Genomic DNA, 22,611 nt, shown 5'->3' with positions numbered 1-22,611 from the left:
TATAGTTCAGAATCAATATACTTATGGAGTAGTTTTCAAGAATAAGCTATAAATGTGTCTAGCAAAGAACAGCTTAATGTGTTTGTAAAGTGATACTGTCCCCTTCTGATGATTATGTGGAAATCTTTTCTCTTTTAAATGGTAAAATGATTCCTCTGTTACTCACATCTCCTCTGTAAGCAAACACACTAGCCACTTGTTTTTTTTAACAGAGGAGCCGGAGGAAAATTTGTCAAAATATTAAAATGGCATTACGTTCTTCCTCTATTTCATATTCTCCCAGGTATTTTGCAAATATAGCACTTGTCTTATTGTCATTCTTATTTAATTTTTTTCACAAACATTTAAAGGAGAGTACAAAAGCCTAACATGATTTCCCACTCAAAATGCTTACTCATACTCTCACTCAGGTAATGACTGATTTATGCTGGCATTCATTTCTTGTTTTCATTAACTTTCATATCTTGGTTTTTATTTGTAAGGCCATTCAAGATGTAGGTTTCATTTACATGATTTGTTATAGTTTTATAGCCTTGCTTAAATTCTTTTGGCTCCAGATTTCTTAGTAAACTGATATTTAGATAAGATGATGGATTCCAGAGTGTTTTTGGTTTATAAATCCAGGCTTTACAACTAATGTCCTTAGGTGACCAAAAACACAATTTCTCTCTCAGCTTTTGAGCAAATACTGGAGGAAAGGTTAGTAAACTCCTGTCCTGGAACAGTGCTGTTTGTTAAACACACAGCTCCAGAATCTGATCTCAGAATACAGTTACAAATTAATACAAATTAATTCTGGAGTTCAGAGGGGTAGCTGCGCTAATCTGTAACTGAAAAAAAAGCAAACAGAGAATAGTCCTGCAGCACCTTAGAGACTAGCAAAAAATATAGATGGTATCATGAGCTTTTGTGAGCACAACTCACTTGTTATTCCAAATTTACACTCATGTAAACATAGTCAAAAAGTTTTACTATACCATTTTTATAATTTTGCTACTGATATTTCAAATTTCCAATCATTATCTCCACTCCAATTTAAAGCATAAAAATCTTGCTTGTAAGCCTGTTACAGTAAAACTCCAATTGTCCTGCATCCAGTGGTCTGGCACTCCCGACAGTCCGGCACCAACTGGAACCCAGAAGTGCTGGCCAGCCGGACAATTGGAGCTGCTCTGAGCCCTATGGATGCTTGCGGCTGGGAAAGGAAAGGGGAGAAGACGGGAAGGGGATTAAACCCGTGGCGGGTCTGCCAGGACCGGCCGGGGGGCGGGGAGTGGGCAGGGAACGGCGCAGTGAGGGGCGAACCCCCTCTGCCGTTTTGCAGGAAGGCGGGGGAAGCCCCACGCAGCTGCAAGAGCTAAATCCCTGATCTTGCCCCATACCGGCTGCACTCAGCCCCACGACGCTGCCGAGAGTTTCTGGGAGGGGAGCGGGCTCCCCACCCCCCAGACTGTAGTAGTTATCGCCGAGCAGGGGGGTGAGGGGCGGCGCTGCGGGACCAACCCAGCAGCACCCCAGCTGCTCTGCTCCGCCACTGCCCCAAGTCCGCTGCTCGTCAGTTTCGGCAGTGGCGGCACTGTAGGACCAACCCGGTAGCACCCCAGCTGCTCTGCTCCGCCTCTTCCCCAAGTCCGCTGCTGCGCTGCTGAAACTGACGAGCAGTTTATATTTATATATATTTATATTTTTTAGAATTCGAGTCCTTGAACATGGACAATCATCAAATTAAATATGGTGAACAGGCACATATATAAAATATGTTTTTGCTGGATGCACAGGTGTAACACACATTTCATAAAGTTCAACGACAAGCAAAAATATCCTTCAGTTATTGCTGAAATTGTCCTTGGTCTCTTCATTTTCTCCCTTGGCACACTTCTTCTAGGGGCTCTTCTCCAGGAGCCTAGCTTTAATCATCACCTGATGATTCACAAATCTCTCTCTTCCTTTACTGACAAGCTTTCCCCTTTACATCCAATATAGTATCTCTGGGTATGTCTACACTACAAAGTTAGTGCGAACTAACGGATGTTAGTTCGAACTAACTTTCATAGGTGCTACACTAGCACTCCGTTAGTTCGAATTTTATTTGAACTAACGGAGCGCTTAGTTCGAACTAGGTAATCCTCATTCCACGAGGATTAAGCCTAGTTCGAACTAGCTAGTTCGAATTAAGGGGTGTGTAGCCCCTTAATTCGAACTAATGGGAGGCTAGCACTCCCCAGGTTTCCCTGATGGCCACTCTGGCCAACACCAGGGAAACTCTACTGCTCCCCTCCCGGCCCCAGACTCCTTAAAGGGGCACAGGTTGGCTACGGTTCCCATGCCAGGTGCAAGCCTGCCAGCACCCAGCCAGCAGACCCTGCACCTGGCACGGATCGAGCCACCCACCCGATGCCCCCCAGCCCTCCCCCTCTTCCCGGGACCAGGCTGGCGGCTCCCGGGAGCTTGCCCGGGACCGCAAGAGGCGGGCACCCGCCTGGGCTAGTGCGGACATCGTGGACCTCGTCCACGATCTCCGCACTAGGCACAGGAAAGTGGCTGGCTTGGGCAGGATAGCTGCCAGCCTGGCCACCCAGGAGCAGGTGTGCAAGAGAATCAAGGGGGTCCACTGAGACCCCCGACCCTGAGCCCTGAGCTTACAATGGCCGTCCTGGGTCAGACCAAAGGTCCGTCTAGCCCAGTAGCCTGTCTTCCGACAGTGGCCAACCCTAGGGACCCTGAAGGGGATGGACCGAAGACAGTGACCAAGCCATTTGTCTCATGCCATCCCTCTCCAGCCTTCCACAAACCTTGGGCAGGGACACCACTCCTACCCCCTGGCTAATACCACTCCATGGACCCAACCTCCATGAATTGATCTCACTTCCCTTTAAACTCTGTTCCAGTTCTAGCCTTCACAGCCTCCTACAGCAAGGAGTTCCACAGGTTGACTCTTTGCTTTGTGAAGAAGAACTTTCTGTTACTAGTTTGAAACCTGCTACCCATTCCTTTTCTTTGGTGTCCTCTAGTCCTTCTTTATGGGAACTAATGAAGAACTTTTCTGTATGCACCGTCTCCACCCAACTCCTGCTTTTAGAGACCTCTATCCTTCCCCCCTCCGTCTCCTCTTTTCTAAGCTGAAAAGTCCCAGTCTCTTTAGCATCTCTTCATATGGGACCTGTTCCCAACCCCTGATCATTTTAGTTGCCCTCTCCTCTCCCAGACTCTCTCTTCCCCTCTCCCACCTCCTTTTCCCAGTCTCCTCCAGTTTTGTTCAATAAAGACAGATTCCATTTTGGAAGACATGTTATCTTTATTTTGTACATCAAGAAGAGGGGCTAGGGAAGGGTAAGTGGAAGAAGGTGAGGGAGGAATGGAGCACAAGCCCCCGATGGGGAGGACTGGGATGGCTCTGTGGGCTTCTGGGGGTGGAAGCTCTCCTGCAGCCTCCCAATTGCCCCCTCTCCCCAGATGGCAGCCTGCGGCAAGTGCAGACGGGCTGATGGCCGAGTGCTGTGATGTGCCCAGTGTGGGCACTCAGGGCACTCCAAGCCAGGACTGCTTTGCAAGCAGAGCACCCCTGAGAACTGTCTGTCCGGGGTGGGGGTCGGGACCCTTTAAGCACAGCCCTCGGCTAGCCTGAGACAGCATCTCCACGCTCTAAGTCCTCCTCTGATGCCCTGCCGGCACTGCTTCCGGCCATCCTTAACCCCACTTCAGGGTCCACTTAATGTGGACGCGCTAGTTCGAATTAGCAAAACTCTAATTCGAACTAGTTTTTAGTTCTAGATGCGTTAGTTTGAATTAGCGCTGTAGTGTAGACATACCCTCCCTTTCTGACGTCTTAAACACAACACAGTCAAAAGTGAGCTCCTGATCTTTCCCCCAAGCCGTTCTCCATCCTTCCTTTCTTTATCCCTGTGGACAACACTATCATCCTTTCAGTTTCATAGATCGTGAATTCTGGGTCCATCTCTAACTCAGTGATATCACGGGACTTATCTATTCAGACCATTGCTAAATCTTGCTCCTTTTTCTTACACATCTCTATAAGCTGGATTTTCAGCTCCGTTTACATAACAAAACCTCTTCTTCAAGCCATCATCATTTCGTGCCTTAAGTATGGCAATCTTCTCTTTACAAAACTTTACTATTACTACCTTTCTCTCCCTCAAATATGTTCACAATGCTGTTGTTAAAATCTACTTCTGGATTCATCTTTCTGATCACATCATCTCCTCTCTGAGTCCTTCCATTAGCTCACCCTTCAACTCTGCATGAAATACAAGCTCTTTAAGCCCTCGCTCTTCCTGGCTGACCTAGTAAACGGTTGTAAGTTGACAACTGCCTTCACTCTGGAAGAATTCCCAGCCTTTTCCACCTACTTGTCAACTTCTACCTTTAAAACCTCTATGCTTCTCCAACCTTGCCCTTTCTGCACAGAAAACAAAAATTCCCATATAAAATCCAAACAGCTACTTTCTCATCTTCTTTCAATCCCTCCTTAAGACTCAATCTGTAATGATGCCTAAAAAACCTTTTCTTTCTGATCATGAAAAGCCAGGTGATAAGTTCTGACTATAAGTTCACTCCTCTTTAACTTTTTTCTTTTATCTACTCCCTTCCTCTCTTTACTCTTATCCCCCCTCCCCCACTAAAATACAATTCAGTAAATGTATTTAACAAATTAATTAAATTGATGGATTGTATTTTCTATTGGCATCTCTAACAATTTGTTAATATGATTTGAGTCAATACTTGCATGTGATTTGAGTCACTTGATTAACTCTAGGTTCCTAAAGGGGAAACTATTTTGTATTTTATTTTTTGGAAGCTCTCACTATTTTGAAAAGCCATAAATTACATGTCAATTAACACAAAGGTTCTCTGGTTTTGAGACAATTCAATCATCATTCCACCTTATTCTCAGACTTCCCCTATTGAAAAAATACACAATTTTGCCTTACTAAATATGTTACAATGCTTGAGAGATGAAGTGTTTGAGGTAATATTATTCATTAAATCAACTTTTGTTTGTGAGACATGCTTTTGAGCTATGAAGAGTTCTTCCTCAGGTGTGGGAAAGATACTCCTAGCATCAATAGCCAAATAAAAGTTCAAGATAGTTTAGCACAAGTTTAGCATGTGTTGTAAAGCTACCATTCAAGAATATATGCTAACTATACTGCTAAACTATCTGTCTGACCTTTTTTTAAGCTGTGACATCCAGAGCAATTTCCTAGATCTGAGGAAGAGAGGTTAGTGTAGCTCAAAAGTTTGTCTCTCAACAACAGAAACTGATCCAATAAAACACACATCTTGTGTCTCTAGTTTTTTATGACTGACATGGCTACATTACAATGCTTGTGTTATTTTTCCAGTAGTCATGAATTTGCACGTATAATTACAAGTGTAAAGTTTTTTCCATGTATATATTTTACATAAGCCTTCTTTTTTAAATGTGGAAAAAAGTAATTCAAATCACATATTTCCAGATATGGCTTCTAAACATAGATAGCATGACAAAATTAGCCTGCAGATTTTCTTTAATTCTTGGCTGATACTGGCACATCGAGGAAAATATTATCTATAAACTGAGTAAAAAGGCAAACGGCAAATATTTCATGCAAAAATACAAATAGCATTATGAAAGGTGAAAGATGGCGGGGTGTCCTGTTTTATCTCCATAAAGTGAGCACGTGAGGGATAACAGAAGGAAAAGCACGTCAGGTACATACATACACACACACACAAATTGGAATCAAGCACATGCTCAAGAAACAAAGTCAAGATATAAAATGCAGACAGCCCACTGACATTGTAACTGTAAAACACCCACAGGCAACTTCAAAATGACAGAAACAAATAACTAAACTGTCTAAACCACTAAACATTACCTCTAGAATTCCTTAGAGAGTCCCTCTTAATATCTTTTAAAGATAAGTTTAACAATGAGACTTTTCCGATTATTCCTACTACCAGTAGTTCATCTTTTATGTATTTCCACTCTTGTATTAATTTTTAAACAAGCAGAATCACTTCATTAAAAAGCACAAAATGTACTGCTTACTAGTGCTCAGTGCTACCATAAATGGATAATTGAAATTATTATATGAAAAACATTTTTTTTTGTTCTGGAGCACATTCAGCAAAGAGACAACATTTGGCAAATTCATCTTCGCTCCCCCCCCCACCACCACCACACACACACAATAATATCCTCACATGTAAATATTTTCACATTATATTTTCTCATGTTCAACCATGTATTATGGTAGATTCTTGATATTTTTTTCTTATTTTGAGATTAACCATGATGCTTTGTGATGATCTGACATTTTATTACAGTAAAACTCCGATGGTCCGACATCTGATGGTCAGGCACTCCTGATGGTCCGGCACCATCAGGAACCCGGAAGTGCTCCGGGCAGCCGGACCATTGGAGCTGCTCTTCCCCCGGCTTCCCCGATTCAGCCACTGCTAAAACTGACCAGTGGCTGACTCCAGGAAGCCTGAGGCAGAGCTGCTTTGCCCCAGCTTCCTGGCTTCCAAGAATCAGCTGCTGGTCAGTTTCAGCAGCAGCTGACTTGGGTACACCTGGGACAGAGCAGCTGGGGTGTTGCCGGGTTGATCCTGCAGCCCCGAGGTGCGGTGCTGCGGGGACCAACCCGGCAGCGTCCCAGCTGCTCTGCCCCAGGCGTCCTGATTCAGCTGCTGCTGAAACTGACCAGCGGCTGACTACAGGAAGCCTGGGGCAGAGCAGCTCTGCCTCGGGCTTCCTGGAGTCAGCCTCTTGTCAGTATCAGCAGCTGCTGACTTGGGGACACCTGGGGCAGAGCAGCTGGGGTGCTGCTGGGTTGGTCTCGCCGCGCCAAGGGTCGGCGCTACCGGACCAACCCAGAAGCACTCCAGCTGCTCTGCCCCAGGCGTCCCTGATTCAGCCACTGCTGGTCAGTTTCAGAAGCAGCTGAATCAGGGACGCCTGGGGCAGAGCCGGACTATCGGAAGGAGGGGCTATAAGGAGTCTGGGGTGGCATCCACCCCCACCCCCCGCCTTCCCATAGTCCGGCATATCAGATAATCCCGCACCCCCTGGGTCCTGAAGGTGCCGGATTATCGGAAGTTTACTGTATAAGGAACTCTGAATGTTTGTGGAACAAATTTTTCATGCAGTTCATTCCATTCATTAAAATGCATTTCACATTTTGAAAAAGAAGATGAAATAGTAAAATAAAAGGGAAGAGAAACATATAAACTCCAAAGCCCTCAACTCAGAATAGTTACATGAAAGAGGAGAGGGCTGAGAGAGAAAATTCAATAACTGATGTTAACTATCTCAACTCAGAATACAAAAGAAAAAAGTTATACACCCAATTCAATAGATATATTTAACCTCTCCCTCATGAAAATACTATGGGGAAAAAAGTAAAGGGGAAACAAGAGAAAGATGAAGACGATAGTAAAATGTGTGTCAATTTTTTCATGCACATCAGGGGCGGATCAGAGCACCGCGGGGCCCCGGGCAGCGCCGTGGGGCCCCGCGCAGCACAATTTCGCGGGGCCCCCCCCTTTGACACAGCGCATGCGCTGCGGGGCTTCTGCAAGTGCGGGGCCTAGGGCCCCAAATCTGCACATTCATGTATAATACATATAAAGCTCTTACCTTTTTCACTAACGCTTTCACTTTCTATTTCCACATCTTCACAGCTAGTATATTCTGGTGTGGATGCCCCTTCTTCTTCTGAGCTACTGACTGACATCTGTCTTTTCTTTCCACCTCTCTTTGATCTATGAGGTTTTGGAGGGGATGGACGCACTGATTCTGACTGGTCAGAACTAAGGGAATCATTCCTTAGCATGGTCTCCATTTTCTCCCGCTTTGCTTTTCGCATGAGAATAGCAGAGCCTGGATCGAGGCGACTCTGTTTTTTAAAGGAATCATGGTTCTTGGGTTCTAGGTGTTCTGTGGGAACAGGACTGCGTCTGGGAGTTGGTGGACTATGATTAGCTAATTGTTTGGAAACGGAAATTCTTACATCACCTGTTCTTTCTATAGAGTATGATCTCTGAGTTTCCATAAGAGATTTTCTGTCCTGAGTTCCCTGTAACTGTGAGCGTTTTCCTAATTTGTTTTCAGGTACATCTGCTTCTTCCACTTCTGTATGTGCCAAAGCCACATCACTATGTCTCCTTTCATGCCGTGCTTTAGAAACTTTTGCATGCATACGCATCTGTTGTTCCTCAGGATGGGGCTTTACAGGATATCTTGCTAGATTTGGGTCACTCCTATACCGAGTGTGATACTCATCTTCTTTCCTTTGTTTTTCCTCATCAGCTACCTTGCCTTCCTCAGGTTTTTCTGGCAAATCTGGGTAGTCCTGTGACTTGCCTTTCTCCAGTCTTCTACTTTCATGCCTTTCTTTACGTTCCCTGTCATCTGTTTGTCCATGTTGAAGTGAAGACTTTGGCACACGTTTACGCTCACTCTTTAGACCTCCTTTTCCATTCTGTTCTGATATCAATGCTGTCTTCTTCCTACCATTGAAACAAGTAAACAGTGTGAAAAAATCTAACAAAAAAATGGTATTTCGCCTACTAACAACTTATATTTTCAACGTTATTTCCTTCTCTTTCCAATAGGGAATTATTGCTAGAGTGAAAACTATAAAGTTTTACATTCTATAACCTATAAGTGATGTATAAACACATACAGAATATTATGTGTTAACATAACATGAATGAACAAGCAAAGCAATTGTTAACAAATTTTTTTAAAAAAAGTATCATTGCTGGAATTGCAGCAAGACAATGAGTGATGTCATACTTTCCTTTTTTTAAAGTCAACATTTGTGGGGGGTCATCTGGCATGAAAACTTATTCACATCCCATTTCATGCACATCAAAACACTATGAAATGGGAGATCTTTCATATATGTAGTGATGTAAGGTGAATCTACCCAGACACAATATTAGATCTATCTAGTTTTATTTTACTTAACCCTAAAGAAAACAAGTACCAATTCCACATAAATCTAAAGAATAAGAAAATCAAAAAAAGATATTTGGCTTTGTGGAATATCCATTTTTTGTAAAAGAAAAGTAAAACAAATCTGAATGCATTAATGTACTTCATATAGTCACAATGTACAAAATGAAGTTGCCTGAAAATGATGCTTTTTTAGTTCAGGATCTTTCAATCCTAGCCTTTCTTCAATTGGCAAACCGGACTTGGATTGCTGATTCAAACATATTTCTTTTCAGATCTCCCAATCTTTAAACACAATCATAATGGATTCATCATTTTTATTATGCTGTAACTAAATCCAGGATGCACACTTTGGAAAACATTACAGAAAGCCTGTGTCTAAAAAGTCTTTGTGAATACCCTATGAATCTTTCCTGGGACCACCATCTCAAGAAGAGGAAAGAACTAGTTACAAGATACACATGCTTGAAGAGAACCTTGACTGGAATGATTTGTAATGCACAAGTTGAAACTCTCTTAACCGGGATTCTCTGGTCTGGCAACATCCATGGTCCAACACAGATGTTGCAGGACCAGAAAGACCTAGTGGAGGGGCAGCAGCAAGTATCCCTGTGGGGCCAGCAGGGCAGTGGGAGCAGGATTGGAAGACCCAGCATGTGGCTGCCCAATGGGACTGGGAGCTGTGGTAGCTCAGTGGGGCAGGAAGCCGCGGTGAGCAGCTGCTCACTGGGTCCTGGAGCATTTTCACACCCTAGCTCTATCCAACTGATGCTGCTGTCTATCTATGCATGTGTATTGAAATAATATCTACGGCTGTTGAGTCTTCCAAAAAATATAAAAACTACACCACACAAGCCTTCTTGGAAGCAAAGATATCTGAGGTACACAACAGAACTGCAGTCAACTCCAAGCTCAATGTCTAAAGAATGTAAAGGCAGACCTGCTGTAATAATTTGGATCTGGTTAGCCTACTCCAGTTGTGTGCTCAGCTGGTAAAAAGTGGATGAAATTCATAAAAACCTCACAATCATGTATAACAATTCATGCTGGTAGCAACTGGTACAAAAAGGAATCTGAAGAGCTGGATTAGTTCAAACAAAAAGTAACAAAAGGGTACCAATGTAACAAGAACTGAGGCCAGGTTGTGACCAGTAGAGAGGTGGAGAATGAAACCAGAAAGAAAAGGAACAAGGGGCATGCTGATAGGCCAACAGGTGGGGCTGATGGGGCAACTGACCCAAATTTCCACCAATTCAAAGCAGCTGGCCTGAGGCTCCCAGCTACTGCAGCAGCAGTAGCACCTGGAGCCCTGGGCCTTTAAATTGCCACTGAAGTGCCATGTCTCTGCCCTTTCTGCCCGAGGCCCAGACCCTTTTGGGAGCGTGGAGCCACCCCTCACACACACCTTGCCCAGGGGCCCAATGAGGCTGTGAGTTCCCCTGGTGATATATCAGAAGTTAGATTAAACAGGTGGTCACAATAACAAAGGAATGGCCTAGTCCAGAGCAGGGCAAGATATGGCCCCACAATCCCTCTTTAAATCTTCCTTGTTACATCAATAATAAGCCTGTCAGAATTAACTATTAATGCTGCTAACAGTAAACCAGGTTTTCATTAATAGCTTATACAGTAAAACTCTGATAGTCCGGCATCCTGATACCCTGGCATCAAAATGCCGAGCGCTCCTGACCAGCTGATTAAAAAGCCTGCTGCTTAGCACACGTGCTGGCTGTAACCAGATTGAGCATAAGGTTGGGGGGAGGGGGAGTGGGATCGTGTTACAGTATGGAAAAGAGCATTTTGTTTCAGCGAAGGGGAAAGGGGAGAGGAGAGGGAGAGAGATTGTGTCCTGGCCAGCTGTTAAGCCGTGCAGCTGTTCCGGACCTCCCGATTCTCCGGCAAATCTGATAATCCGGCACCACTTAGGTCTAAAAGGTGCCAGATTATTGGAAGTCTACCGTACTTTGTTATACCTGAGACACCCTTTTTCACCATAACAAACCTCTACATTTTGTAATACAGGATTTCCTACAACTCCATTATAGTGGAACTCCCCATAGCTATGTCGACATTTGAATGAGGTTTATCTATCTGAGCATTCTCTTTAGTTAGCTACAGAGTAGACTGTCTAACCACAACTGTAATTCAAATGTAATTATTGATAGGTGTTGACTCTCTATCCCAACAGACACACATACCTCTACCCTAGGAGAAGAGTAGCAAACATATGCAATGTCTTAACTTAGATGTTGTAAAGTCACAAAAAGGGCTCATGAGGAGTGGGGTTCTAGTGCTAAGAGGTGTGCCGTGCTACTGAACAGCAAACAGTCTGAAATACAGTGACCTGCTGTTACAATTATATTAACTATACTTTGGATTCTCAGATTTTCCATATCTTCAGTAACCACTCAAAACTATAGCATGAAGCATTACAAGCAGCCATGTCTTGAGCTATGTACTGCCCTGAGACCTTCGCTGAGAACATCAAATTCAATATACTTGCAAAGGTTGCTAACTCTGAGCCTAGCATTTCAGAGATGATCGGTAAAATCAGGGCAGCCAAGTAGCAATAAATAGTTATTTTAACAGGAATATTTTCAATACATATATTTTATAACAATGCAATAGATAGATGGTTTAATAACAGCTACATCTAGAGAAGGTGTTGTTGTTATAGGAATTGTCATAGCAGAGCTGACTGTGCACACTGATCTATGCAGTGGTAGATTAGCCACTGGGCCAAAGGGGCCCATGTCCTGGGGCCCCAGACAACTGGGGACCCCCGCACATTGACATGTTCCACTCACCCAGTGCTTCTGAAGGGCATTGGAATCAATGTGAGGGAGCTTTCCCTGCTCTGCCTAGTGTTCCTGCCAGGAATCAGGGGCAGCTTCCATGCCCCAATGCCACTCCCCAGCAGGAGCACCAGGTGGGGAATATGGCACTCCTACCCAGCTCCCAACCACAGGACCTACAGGAAGAAGGGATGGGAAGGGATCCAAGAACCCACAAACTCCATATCTGCCTCCGGACCTAAAGCACCCCATCCTAGTAAAAGGGTTTGCTATTATTTACTGTCAGTGCTTTTGACAAATAGTGACACAGTTCAGTGGGGTTCAGATCATAAATATTATTAAGTTACACCTTAAATCGCAGCCTAGATAACTCCTACTGTTCACTAATTGCAGTCATTTGGTGAAAGATTCCAAAGTCTGTGTATGTCCCATTCTCATAGGCTCTCTGCTGTTTGCAAGATATGATGTGTATAGATGTTGGTAACATATATTTCAAACTGTTACATTATTTATTTTCTTCCTGTGAAACTATGAATATAATGTGGGACATTCCAGTTGTGTCCCAATAAAACATTTCTATCACAATACACTTTGCACTCTGTATATGCTATATTTCATCACAAAATTATTTAAAAAAATTTAGGTTTTAATAACTATAGTGGCATTATTCTCCATATCCCTCAATGTACAAAGCCAGGCTTGCCCAGTATCACAAGTCTAGTCATGCAGATGTTCCAAGAGAGAGGAAAATAAACATTACTCTGGTATGATTTATTTTATTTGTTTATTTGGCACCTCCCTGAAGCTACTCAGTTTTGGAATGTCAAAAGTAGCCCCATGAAAACAGGGGAATGGGGTAAAGAGTAGGAGACAGAATCAAAGGGTATGTCTAAGCTCAAAACTTCAGCTACGTCAATTGCATAGCTGAAGTCAAAATAGCTTAACTCAGTTTTTCGTGCTGTCTACAAAGCAGGAAGTCAATGGAAGAACACTCTTCCTTCAACTTCCCTTATTCCTTGCAAAATGAAGATATCCATGAATAGGACTAGGAAGTCCTCCAGCATTACATTATTTCAAAATAAAGGCTTGCAGTGTAGATGCACATTTTGTTATTTTGGAATAACATCAGTTATTCCAAAATAACACTGCTGTATAGACATACATACCCAAAGGTGTCAATTATACCAATACAATTGATCTTATGATTTTGCAATTTCACATAGAGATCACACCAAACGTGTTTTGATACATACGCAAATTGCAAGAATTCTTTCATAAATTAGGAGCTTCAGGGGGTAGCCGAGATAGTCTGTTACAGAAAAAACAACAAATGGTCTGATAGCACTTTATAGACTAATGAAACATGTAGTTGGTATCATGAGCTTTCGTGGGCACAGCCCACTTCTTTAGATGACCGGAGTTATGAGATGGGGATATGAAAACTCGAAATAAATAGGAGAGGGGAGAGAAAGAAAAAAGGGAGGGGAGTGGGAGACAGAGCATCATAAAGTGTCTGGAGAATAGGTACTTAAACCTAAGCAGATAAAAATCAAAGTCAATAGATAGATTCCTAAAACAGGAAGGATTCTACTCAGGGAGCTGTTAGCACCTTCAGTGGTTATTTAGTAGGAAGAGTCCCCACCAGCCCATATCACGATTGAGTCCATTAGCATGTGAATTGAATTTGTGGATGAACTCGGATTCCAGGGCTTCTCTGTGTATTTGGCTTGTAGAGCTGGTTTCTGATAAGACATCTACTTGAAGGTCTGTCAGACTGTGGTTAGGCAGGCTGAAATGCTCACCAACAGGCTTCTGTATATTCCCTTTACGTATATCCGATTTGTGCCCATTGATTCTTTCCCGCAGAGACCGTCCAGTTTGTCCAATATATATAGCAGTGGGCACTGCTGGCATAGATCAAATTACTGGATGTACAGTCAAATGACCCTTTGATTTTGTGGCTTATCTGTTTGCTCCAGAAATGAATTTGCCAGTATAGATATGTGGGCAGAGTTGGCATCTTTTCTGGTTGCAGGGCTGCATTCCTGGAGGCTTATGATGTGGTTGTGTGGCATGATTATCAGAAAGAATACGTTTCAGGTTAGGTGGTTGTCTGTAGGCAAGAATAGGTTTTTCTCCTAAGGTCTCTGAGAATGAGGGATCATTTTCCAAGATGGGCTGTAGACTGTGTGTAATGCGTTGGAGGGTTCTGAGTTGTGGACTGTAAGTAACAAGAGGAGTTCTGTTATTTTCTCTTTTGAGTCTGTCTTGAAGTAGTTCATGTCTGGGTGTTTTTTTGGCTCTGTCAATTTGTTTTTTCACTTCCCCAGGTGAGTATTCTAGTTTTAGGAATGCTCTGTAAAGATCCTGTAGGTGATCGTCTCTGTCTGTGGGGTCGGAGCAAATCCGGTTGTATCGTAGGGCTTGGCTGTATACAATCAACTGAAAAATATGTCTGGGATGGAAACTGGAAGCAAGAAGCTCTCTCCCCTCTCCTATTTATTTTGAGTTTTCATACCCCCAACTCATAACTCCGGTCATCTGAAGAAGTGGGTTGTGACCACGAAAGCTCATGATACCATCTACATGTTTCATTCATCTATAAAGTGCTACCAGACCATTTGTTGTTTTTTCATAAATTAGGTCTCATAAAAACTGCTATAAGTACTTCTACAAAGTCTAGAAGTCGTAGAAGAATTAGTATAGTCTAGCATTTCAGTGTAATATTTCTGGGAAATAAGACATTTTAGAAGGGTATTGAAAACATAATAAATGGGAAAATGTGTGATTTTAACTGTGCAACTAATATAACAACCTTACCTCTGGCCAGAAACAGAACTGTCTCCAAAGTGAGCAAAATAGAAAGGGAACATATAGTAGTTTGCTACTGTATTATTGCCTCTCAACTGAGAGAGGGTTGATTTCAATGCCATAAAGCAGATTGCAGTTCATTGTTGGAGAGAAAGTGATGTTACAATGTAAGATAGAATGTTGTCTATTACACACATGTACTTATTAGTTTGTGGCCTTACTTTTAAACTAGGTAGACCCATCAATATGCAGGCAACTCTCAGATGCCTCATCTTGGTTACAGTGAGGAAGGATTGCTAACACTGTATTTAAAAGATACGAGACAGATCTCACATGCCCCTACAGCTTCGATTCGGGACAAGCCATTTTCCCCAGCCCCTGGCTTCATAGGGATTCTCTTTCTCCAGTTCTAGATGCTGCTGAAAACACAGGGCCTCATTAAGTTTGCCAGGTATCCAGTTTTTGACTGAAATACCAGCCCTGAGCACTGACTCCACAGCTTCCCTTGTCAGGGAACCACCTAGGAGGCAGGGAACATGTCCCAAAGTGAGTGATGCTCCCACCCTCTCCCACAGTCCCTGCCCCAGCCCGCACCTAAACACTCCCAGAACCTGCACTCAAGCCTGCTCTTGCACCCCAGCCCTCTTTCCCCAGCTTGGAGCCCCCTCTTGCACACTGAACCCCTAAGCCCTAGCTTGGAGCTGTGTCTAGCATCCCACATCCTCTGATTTTGAAAAGATAAGGGATGTGCCTTGTAATACAGGACTAGTGGCAGCTTAACAACCCACCCCTGAGCAGCCACCAGGGAAAGGTGCTTTCATTGCAGTTCCTGCAAGCATTCCCCCGCCCTATCACTTTCCAGTCAGCTTCCGTCAGCTTCCAAAAGAATAACAGCAGATTCCACAGATTCAGATTCCACAGATTCATGACAGTACACATCTTGCCAAAGAATACCATCATCATTAATTTAGAATAATAGAACGATGAGGATGGAAGAGATCTCAAGAAGTCATCGAGTCCAACCCCCTTCCCAAAGCAGGACCAATCTCAACTAAATCATCGCAGCCAATATGTTAAATTCTTAAAGTTGCTTATAGATGGTCTTATTCTCACATGTAAATAAACTATAATTATTCTAAGAACATTTGTTTATATTGCAGTTGTAAACACCCTATTTTTAAGATAGACTATAAGAACATAAGAATGGACATACTAGGTCAGACCTAAGGATCATCTAGCCCAGTATCCTGTCTTCTGACATAGCCAATGCCACTATAAGGGTACGTCTAGACTTGTTTTCAGTTTTGAAAGAATATATGCAAATTTGGCACAAATTTGCATATCTTCTTCTGATCGCTTTTTCGGAAGTGCTTTTTTTGAAAAAGCAAGCAGTCTAGATGCAGTTCTTTCGAAAAAAAAAAACCTTTTTCGAAAGAACGCTGTAAACCTCATTTTTTGAGGAAGAAGGGTTCTTTTGAAAAGGGGGGGTTTTATGAAAGAGCTGCGTCTAGACTGCTAGCTTTTTCGAAAAAACAACTCTTTCAAAAAAGTGATCAGAAGAAGGTATGCAAATTCGCACTGAATTTTCATATCTTCTTTTGAAAGTGCAAGCAAGTCTAGACATGCCCTTAAAACATATTGCAAGTGTAAGCACATCAGCTAGACTCCCTAGTCTTTTCCTTTTTAAATTCTTCACCAGTGTCTGATTTACTAATTATAAAGAAAACAGTCTGAGTCATGTCAGTTTTTAGTATAACAATCTTGAAGGCATCCTTTTAATTATAAAATGACTTTAGAACCCTCTGTGAGCACAAAGCAAACCCTTGCAATCAGTAGTTTCATTTTGCAAACAGGATATTAATTCCTTTTAAGTCAAAAGTGCAACTTTCTTGCTATTTTTTAAACACTTGCATAGAGTTCTCAGCAAATCCACAGTGTTTTTCTTAGTGAATTACTGCACTTCCCTGATCAATAAACAATTGTCCATTGATCTTGAAAATGTAAAGCAAATGACAGAAAGATATAAGCTCCCCAAAATACCTAGTTGTGTAACACTACTTAAAATAGCAGTTCAGATCCTTCGGATGTGTAAAGAGGAACTAGGAAATATTACCTCTCTCTGGGGGGTTCACTTCTAGACCTTGATGAAGCTTGCTTTTGTTCCAGGCCCATAGCTTGTTGTGATAGTTCTGTGCCTTTCCTCCTGTCAGACTGCACACTGGAAGAAGAAATTTCCTGTGCTGAGGCAGCTGCTGTACTTAAGGGAGTTTGAGATCTGGAACGCTCTTGAAGCCTTGCTTTCTTTTCTCTAGGTGCATCAGAACTTCCACCAGTAGCTGTATCACTCAGTGCTCCATCCTGACTGCTTGGCGGCTGTGGACCACTTCCAAAAAACCATGCTCCAGACTTTGTTAGGATTTCTTGTTGCTTTCGACATAAATTGCACACCCACATAACCTAGTTGAAGATAAGAAGATCTGTATAAGTATCCTCAAAACTCTAATATATTTGCTTGTTTTATGTGTTCAGACATAGTGTATTTTTAAACTGGATGAAGTTTGTGCTCATGGCAGTGCTCATAATGTGCTCAGGAAAGTGCAAATTACTCTTCTAATTAGGGTCAAGCATACTGCAGGCAGGTACTGTGCAAGCTTCCCAATATTCTGTTAATATATTTCAATCTTAACCTGTTTTGTGAACATTGGGCCTCTTTTGAGTAATGTCTAGCAAAATGGTGTGGACAGGTTATGTGGATTGTTGCTGTTTAGTTGATCGTTTAGTATGGGCAAACATTAGAATGGGATTATCAAACTCATGTTCACTGGTGAGGTGACCTGAAATGAACTGGAACTTGGGATTATAAAACTCCAGCCAGTTAACTTCTCCCTTTCAATCACTACTATGAATTATTAGAGAAAATAGACATTGTTTCAGTATTTTTCCTTCACATTTTCTTCCTGCATAAAACCACCAAATCTCAGGCAGCTTTTCAAAATGAATTAAACATGTACTGTGAATACTTTCAATTACACGAAACACAACTACTTACCAATGTTGTAAACTCCAGGCTTAGAGAAATATACTGATATGTAACTAAATACAATAATGAAATGAAAATTTGTATATAGTATTTTAAGAAACCAGAAAATACTCCTTATTGGATAAAGATAAAAGATCAACCATCTGTGCCACTGAGAAATGACCATATGTTAGATTTCTCAGTTACATCTGAAAAAAAAAAGGCCAAGTGCTCTAGTCCCTGCTTATCACCATTACACTGTGTAAATACATAGGTTATTTTTCCCCTCCAGCTAACACTGGAAGACAACAACACACACAGTAAGGCCAGTCTCTAAGCCTAGGGGCCTTAGAGGGAATGTGGGACAGCTGACACGGTAAAAAAGATGGTAAGAGAAAAATGAGAGCTGAATGGGTAAAGTGAATGCAAATTCAAAACAACACAATAATTAGGGAAAGAAGAGGATGCTTTGAAGAAAGAAGAATGAGATGGAAAGGGGGATAATAGGGAAGATAGAAAGTTTATTCAAAAATAGAAAAGAAAGTGTAAAAATATGGAAATTAATTATATAAGCAAAAAGAAAAGTTATTCAAGTTTAAAAACAACTAGAAGTTAAGCATAAATGAAGTTGTGAAATACAATAGAAAAGACAGAAGAGAAAGTGAAAATATTTTAAAATATTGTCTGTGGATAAAAGTACAGATACACAACAAAATATTTAACAAAAAGAATTTGAAAAAAAAACCCTAATAATTTTTCAGGAAATCTTTTGGAATGGAACAGAGTTTTGGCTGTGACAATACAAAGAACTGAGGAAAAGTTCTTTGAATACCAGCAACAAATTCATTTCATGTAGCACAAAGAAAAATAATCTGTTTAAAGGATTCTATGATACTTTATCCCTTTATATTATAAAGAATACATCAGAATTTACAATAGTATGTGAGTTCTACACCAACAGACTTTAAGCTGTCAGGAAAAAAAAATCAAACTCTTTTTTATCCACAGCCATATTTATAATATGTCTTTATCCAACATCAGCAATAGGCTAGTTTTCCCTTTCAAGGAAGGTATTAAAATGTTTTTAATTACTTAAAAACAGATCTAATAAAAAGTTCCATTTATTTCAGCAATGGAAAAAAATATACTGTCTTAAAAATGGAAACAATCTTCAATAGATAATAGATATGACAACTTGTCCCTTAAAACAAATGCTAGACCTTTTAAAAACCTGCCCTTGATATTATGTCTCATTTTCTTCAACTGAAATATTTTGATTTTGAAATAGAATGGAGAAACTGAATATTCATGTGGTCAAATATAAGTTTAAAATATAGACTAGACTAGCAGGGAAGAAACATTTTTAAGTGTGTATACAAACTCTTGTTCTCTGGCATGTAGTCATTTGCCAAAAGCTATTAAATCAATAGCTCACAAACAAAAAAGTTTAAAAAAGCTGTTGTGTAAAATCTGACAAGAACTGGAGTTTCTTTAAATCTAGTACTAGTTTATATGTTACCTTCAGACAAAAACTGGCAATTTGTAAAATAAACTACAATATTTAAAAAAAATTCTTTCAAGTTCTGAACGTTCCTTTGTTACGGATATAACTAAGTTATTTTGTAAATAATTAAAATAAGATGGAAATTTTAATCAAATTATCAAACATATACATACTGACATTTTAAAATGAGAAGCTGGTAACTGTCAACAGTATCATTCCATTTATAATTTTATCTATATCTATATATATCCTAAGTATACCTATAAGATCAAAAATATGCAATAAACTTTTACCTGTGAATATACTAACAAACTTACCCAATCTCCTTTTGTTTTCTTATTGTGAATATTTGTTATGGACAAAGTTATTCAACCTAAACAACTGGGAGTATTTAAGGCAGATGCAGACAATAGAAAATACAGGATACAAAAGGAAGAAAGGGAGCTTTTCACTATATGTGAAATTACAATAGAACATATCCCTACAGCAGTCTTTTCAGCTCTACAGCTTGGACATAACATATACACCAAGCACAGATTATATATGTAAGAAATCTGCATTATACTCACATAGAAGCTACACTACATCTCTGTTTAGGATTCTCTTCAGGACTTAGCTATTAAATGCTATGTTTGCCTTGAGCTATATTCAGTCCAAAGGGAAAAATGACAAAAAGCTTTTCTTTAAGAAGGAAAAAAAAATGCAGTGACATAACAGTTTCAGTAAGAAAGCTGTTTATTGAAAAACATTTTTAGAGAAGTATGTGGAGCAAGCAGTCTAGCAGCATGCAGGAATTATATCCTGATTGAATATTCTGGGATGTGTTCCAAGCCAATCTAAACTAAAGCAGGTCTGTGTAATAACTTATCTTAACAATCCACAGATGTTAGGCAACCAAACACACACTCTGATGAAGGATTACAGTGCTCTAATGTGGCTTCTGGACCTCCATGTGATGCATCAGGAAAATGGAGTCAGGTAGATAATTTTATTCTGACCTATCATTAACAAAATATTTTCAGTTCTTTCTTCTCTGCTTAATGAATTCTGATGCAGCATTACAGTAGGTTATTCAAGAAATTCATAGACAATTTCTTCTATATGCCCGTGTAAGGCAACTGGCACATATATGTCTGCACATGGAGCTATTAGAGCCAAACAGCCAGAGCTATAAGGGACAATTTTTTCAAAAAGTTCATATGCATTTACAGTAATTGGAAAAACAGCATTTTTACAGCAGAGCACAAGAGCCCTGTGTTTTACTGCAATGTCACAAAAACAATGCGACATGCAGGATTCAAAAGAGGTGGGTTATTGATCCACCCCCCACCCCAGATTCAGATAAAAAACTTTATAGGTGTGGTAGAAACATGCTTTTTTGGCAGTAGGACTCCATGCTTGGCCTCATGTGGAATGTGTATGGGCATTCATTCACAAACAAAGATTTGCCTCACACTTACTCTTACAGGTACTGCTGACAGTGATCCATTATGGGTAGGAATAGTATTCCTGTTCTAAATAACATGAAAATTCCAACTTGAAAATACCCATATTAAGCAATTTAAGTACTATAATATACAACATAAATAAGCGTTTTCAACTTACAAAAATATGAATGCTGTTATGATTACACTATTTCATGAAATAATAATAATCTTTAATTCTACTGTAATTTCCGCTATTAAACAACTTCCTATCCCATGGGCAGGAGGAAGTTAAAATTATGTTAGGAAGAAATTTAAACCCAAATTTAGAGCTAATTGTTGAAAGTCTCAGTCAGGCAAAACTTCCATTGAAGTCAAGTTTTACCTAGATCAGATATGCAAATGTCTGGCATCATTTGGATTCAGGAGAAAAGTCTTTAAAACTTGTTAGAAAACTTGGACTGTCTACACTGGTAGGACATGAGTTAGTAATTATCAGGCTCCATTCTCTGGACTGTGATTATTTTCTATTCTGTTTTAGAGGATTGATCCTAATTAACAGTGGCACATCCATTTAAATATGTCTCAGCGTAATAATATTGACTCTCTTTTGAGCCACTTCTTCCATCCACTTCAAGAAGACAGTTGTCCAGGCCCTAATCCTGCAAAGCAGAACCTTTCCTCTTCATGATGCCCACTGACTTCAACGGAGCTCAGCATCCAACACAAGAGTCCTCCCACATGGATCTGATTGCAGGACTAGGGCCAGTTTTCTGCTTTATGAACCTTCATTTGCTAGAATCAAGTTAAACCAAAAATTATTTCATTTTACTGTTGGGAACAATAGTGTTATAAAGTATACAGTACATTAACAAACCATGTGACAGTTATACCATACTACATTAATTCTGTTGCTATATCAAACTGAACTAAGGTAACACAGTCTTAATTATGGTTCCCCAACTGTTCCACAATCTCATAATCTGCAACTGTAACTATTCTCAGGGCTCTGTGCACTCTCAAATCCTTTTATCCACGGAACATACCGAAGAATCCAACCTTGCAGATATGTGTCCCAGAACCCAAGCCTTCATTGATAAAACCCTCAAAACCTAGAGGCTGTTAACCAGATCCCACATTTTGTTTCAGCCCCTTTCTACTGCTCCAGAGGTGTAAACAGGCCATGAAGTGTTTTCACTGGGTAGCTAAGGATTTGAGTGACATGCTGTGCTATTGGTCTCTTGCAGCTCAATTAAGGCATGGCTGGAGAACAGAGCTGCTGTGCTGGGGCTGATTCCCAGCTGACATAACAGCAATGAACCAGCTTTATGATGTTAGCCCCAGAGCTGTGATGGATCTGATAAACACAAAGCCATATTGCTGCTCTCCCCTTCTTTGAGTCCTGTATTTTCATTTTCACCAGATTTGGGATTTTCCATTGTTTGGGTCATAATTCAAATCTATATAATGTGGATGTAAAATGCTACCACATCAAAATTCTCCACCGCACATCAGCAAAGTATTTTATACCCACCTACAACTGACTCTGCAAAGTGTAAATAAATCTGACGCAAGGGGAAAAAATCAGCCACTAAAGATATGTCTACACAGCAGTAAAATGTCTGCATTGTGGCCTGCATTCATTGCCAAGCCTCACAAGATAATAAAACTACTCTGCCATTCAAAACAAGACCAAGCCACCCAAAACAAGCCAATCCCACTGACCACAGGTGAATTTTAACAACTTTTTTTTTAAAGTGCAAGCCTTGCACAACTAGTAGCCTTGCAAGAGTAAGCAAATCATAGGCCTGATATCCCGCTGCTACCCCCTGCACCCAACCCACAAACACCACTGTACCAAAGCAACTAACCTCCCTGACCTCATAGTCCAGGCAGGAAGCTGACCATGAAGAGAGAGTAGGCACTGCAGGGCACAAGGAAGCACATGCAGCAGTCTCATGATGACCCAGGAGAGGCTACAGCAGAGATGGGCAATAATTTTTGATGGGGCTACTCCAAGATTTTGGTAAAGGGTCAAGGGCTGCACTTTTCTATGGAGGGGGTGCGGGGTCTGGGATGTAGGTTGGGTG

At 41.1% G+C, this 22,611-nt stretch overlaps 1 protein-coding gene across 37 annotated transcripts in view; it reads right to left on the bottom strand.

Annotated features, from left to right (window-relative positions):
- The window catches only part of RIMS1 (regulating synaptic membrane exocytosis 1), a 468,693-nt gene that overhangs the window by 242,044 nt on the left and 204,038 nt on the right, over positions 1-22,611 (bottom strand). For 36 of the 37 annotated variants that reach the window (XM_089777124.1, XM_075923725.2, XM_075923757.2 and 33 more), the window contains exons 3-4: positions 16,688-17,031; positions 7,646-8,517 (exon numbers count right to left, since the gene is read on the bottom strand). In XM_089777124.1, coding sequence (XP_089633250.1) covers positions 7,646-8,517; positions 16,688-17,031 — 1,216 coding nt within the window. Of the gene's footprint in view, positions 1-7,645; positions 8,518-16,687; positions 17,032-19,666; positions 19,886-22,611 lie in introns of those variants that run through there. The other variant, XM_089777119.1, reaches the window with a different exon arrangement.

This window comes from Pelodiscus sinensis, chromosome 3 (assembly GCF_052426305.1).
Source record: "Pelodiscus sinensis isolate ZL-2025 chromosome 3, ASM5242630v1, whole genome shotgun sequence".
In the NCBI taxonomy this organism is placed as follows: Eukaryota; Metazoa; Chordata; order Testudines; family Trionychidae; genus Pelodiscus; species Pelodiscus sinensis.
This window is presented reverse-complemented; position numbering and strand designations above follow the sequence as displayed.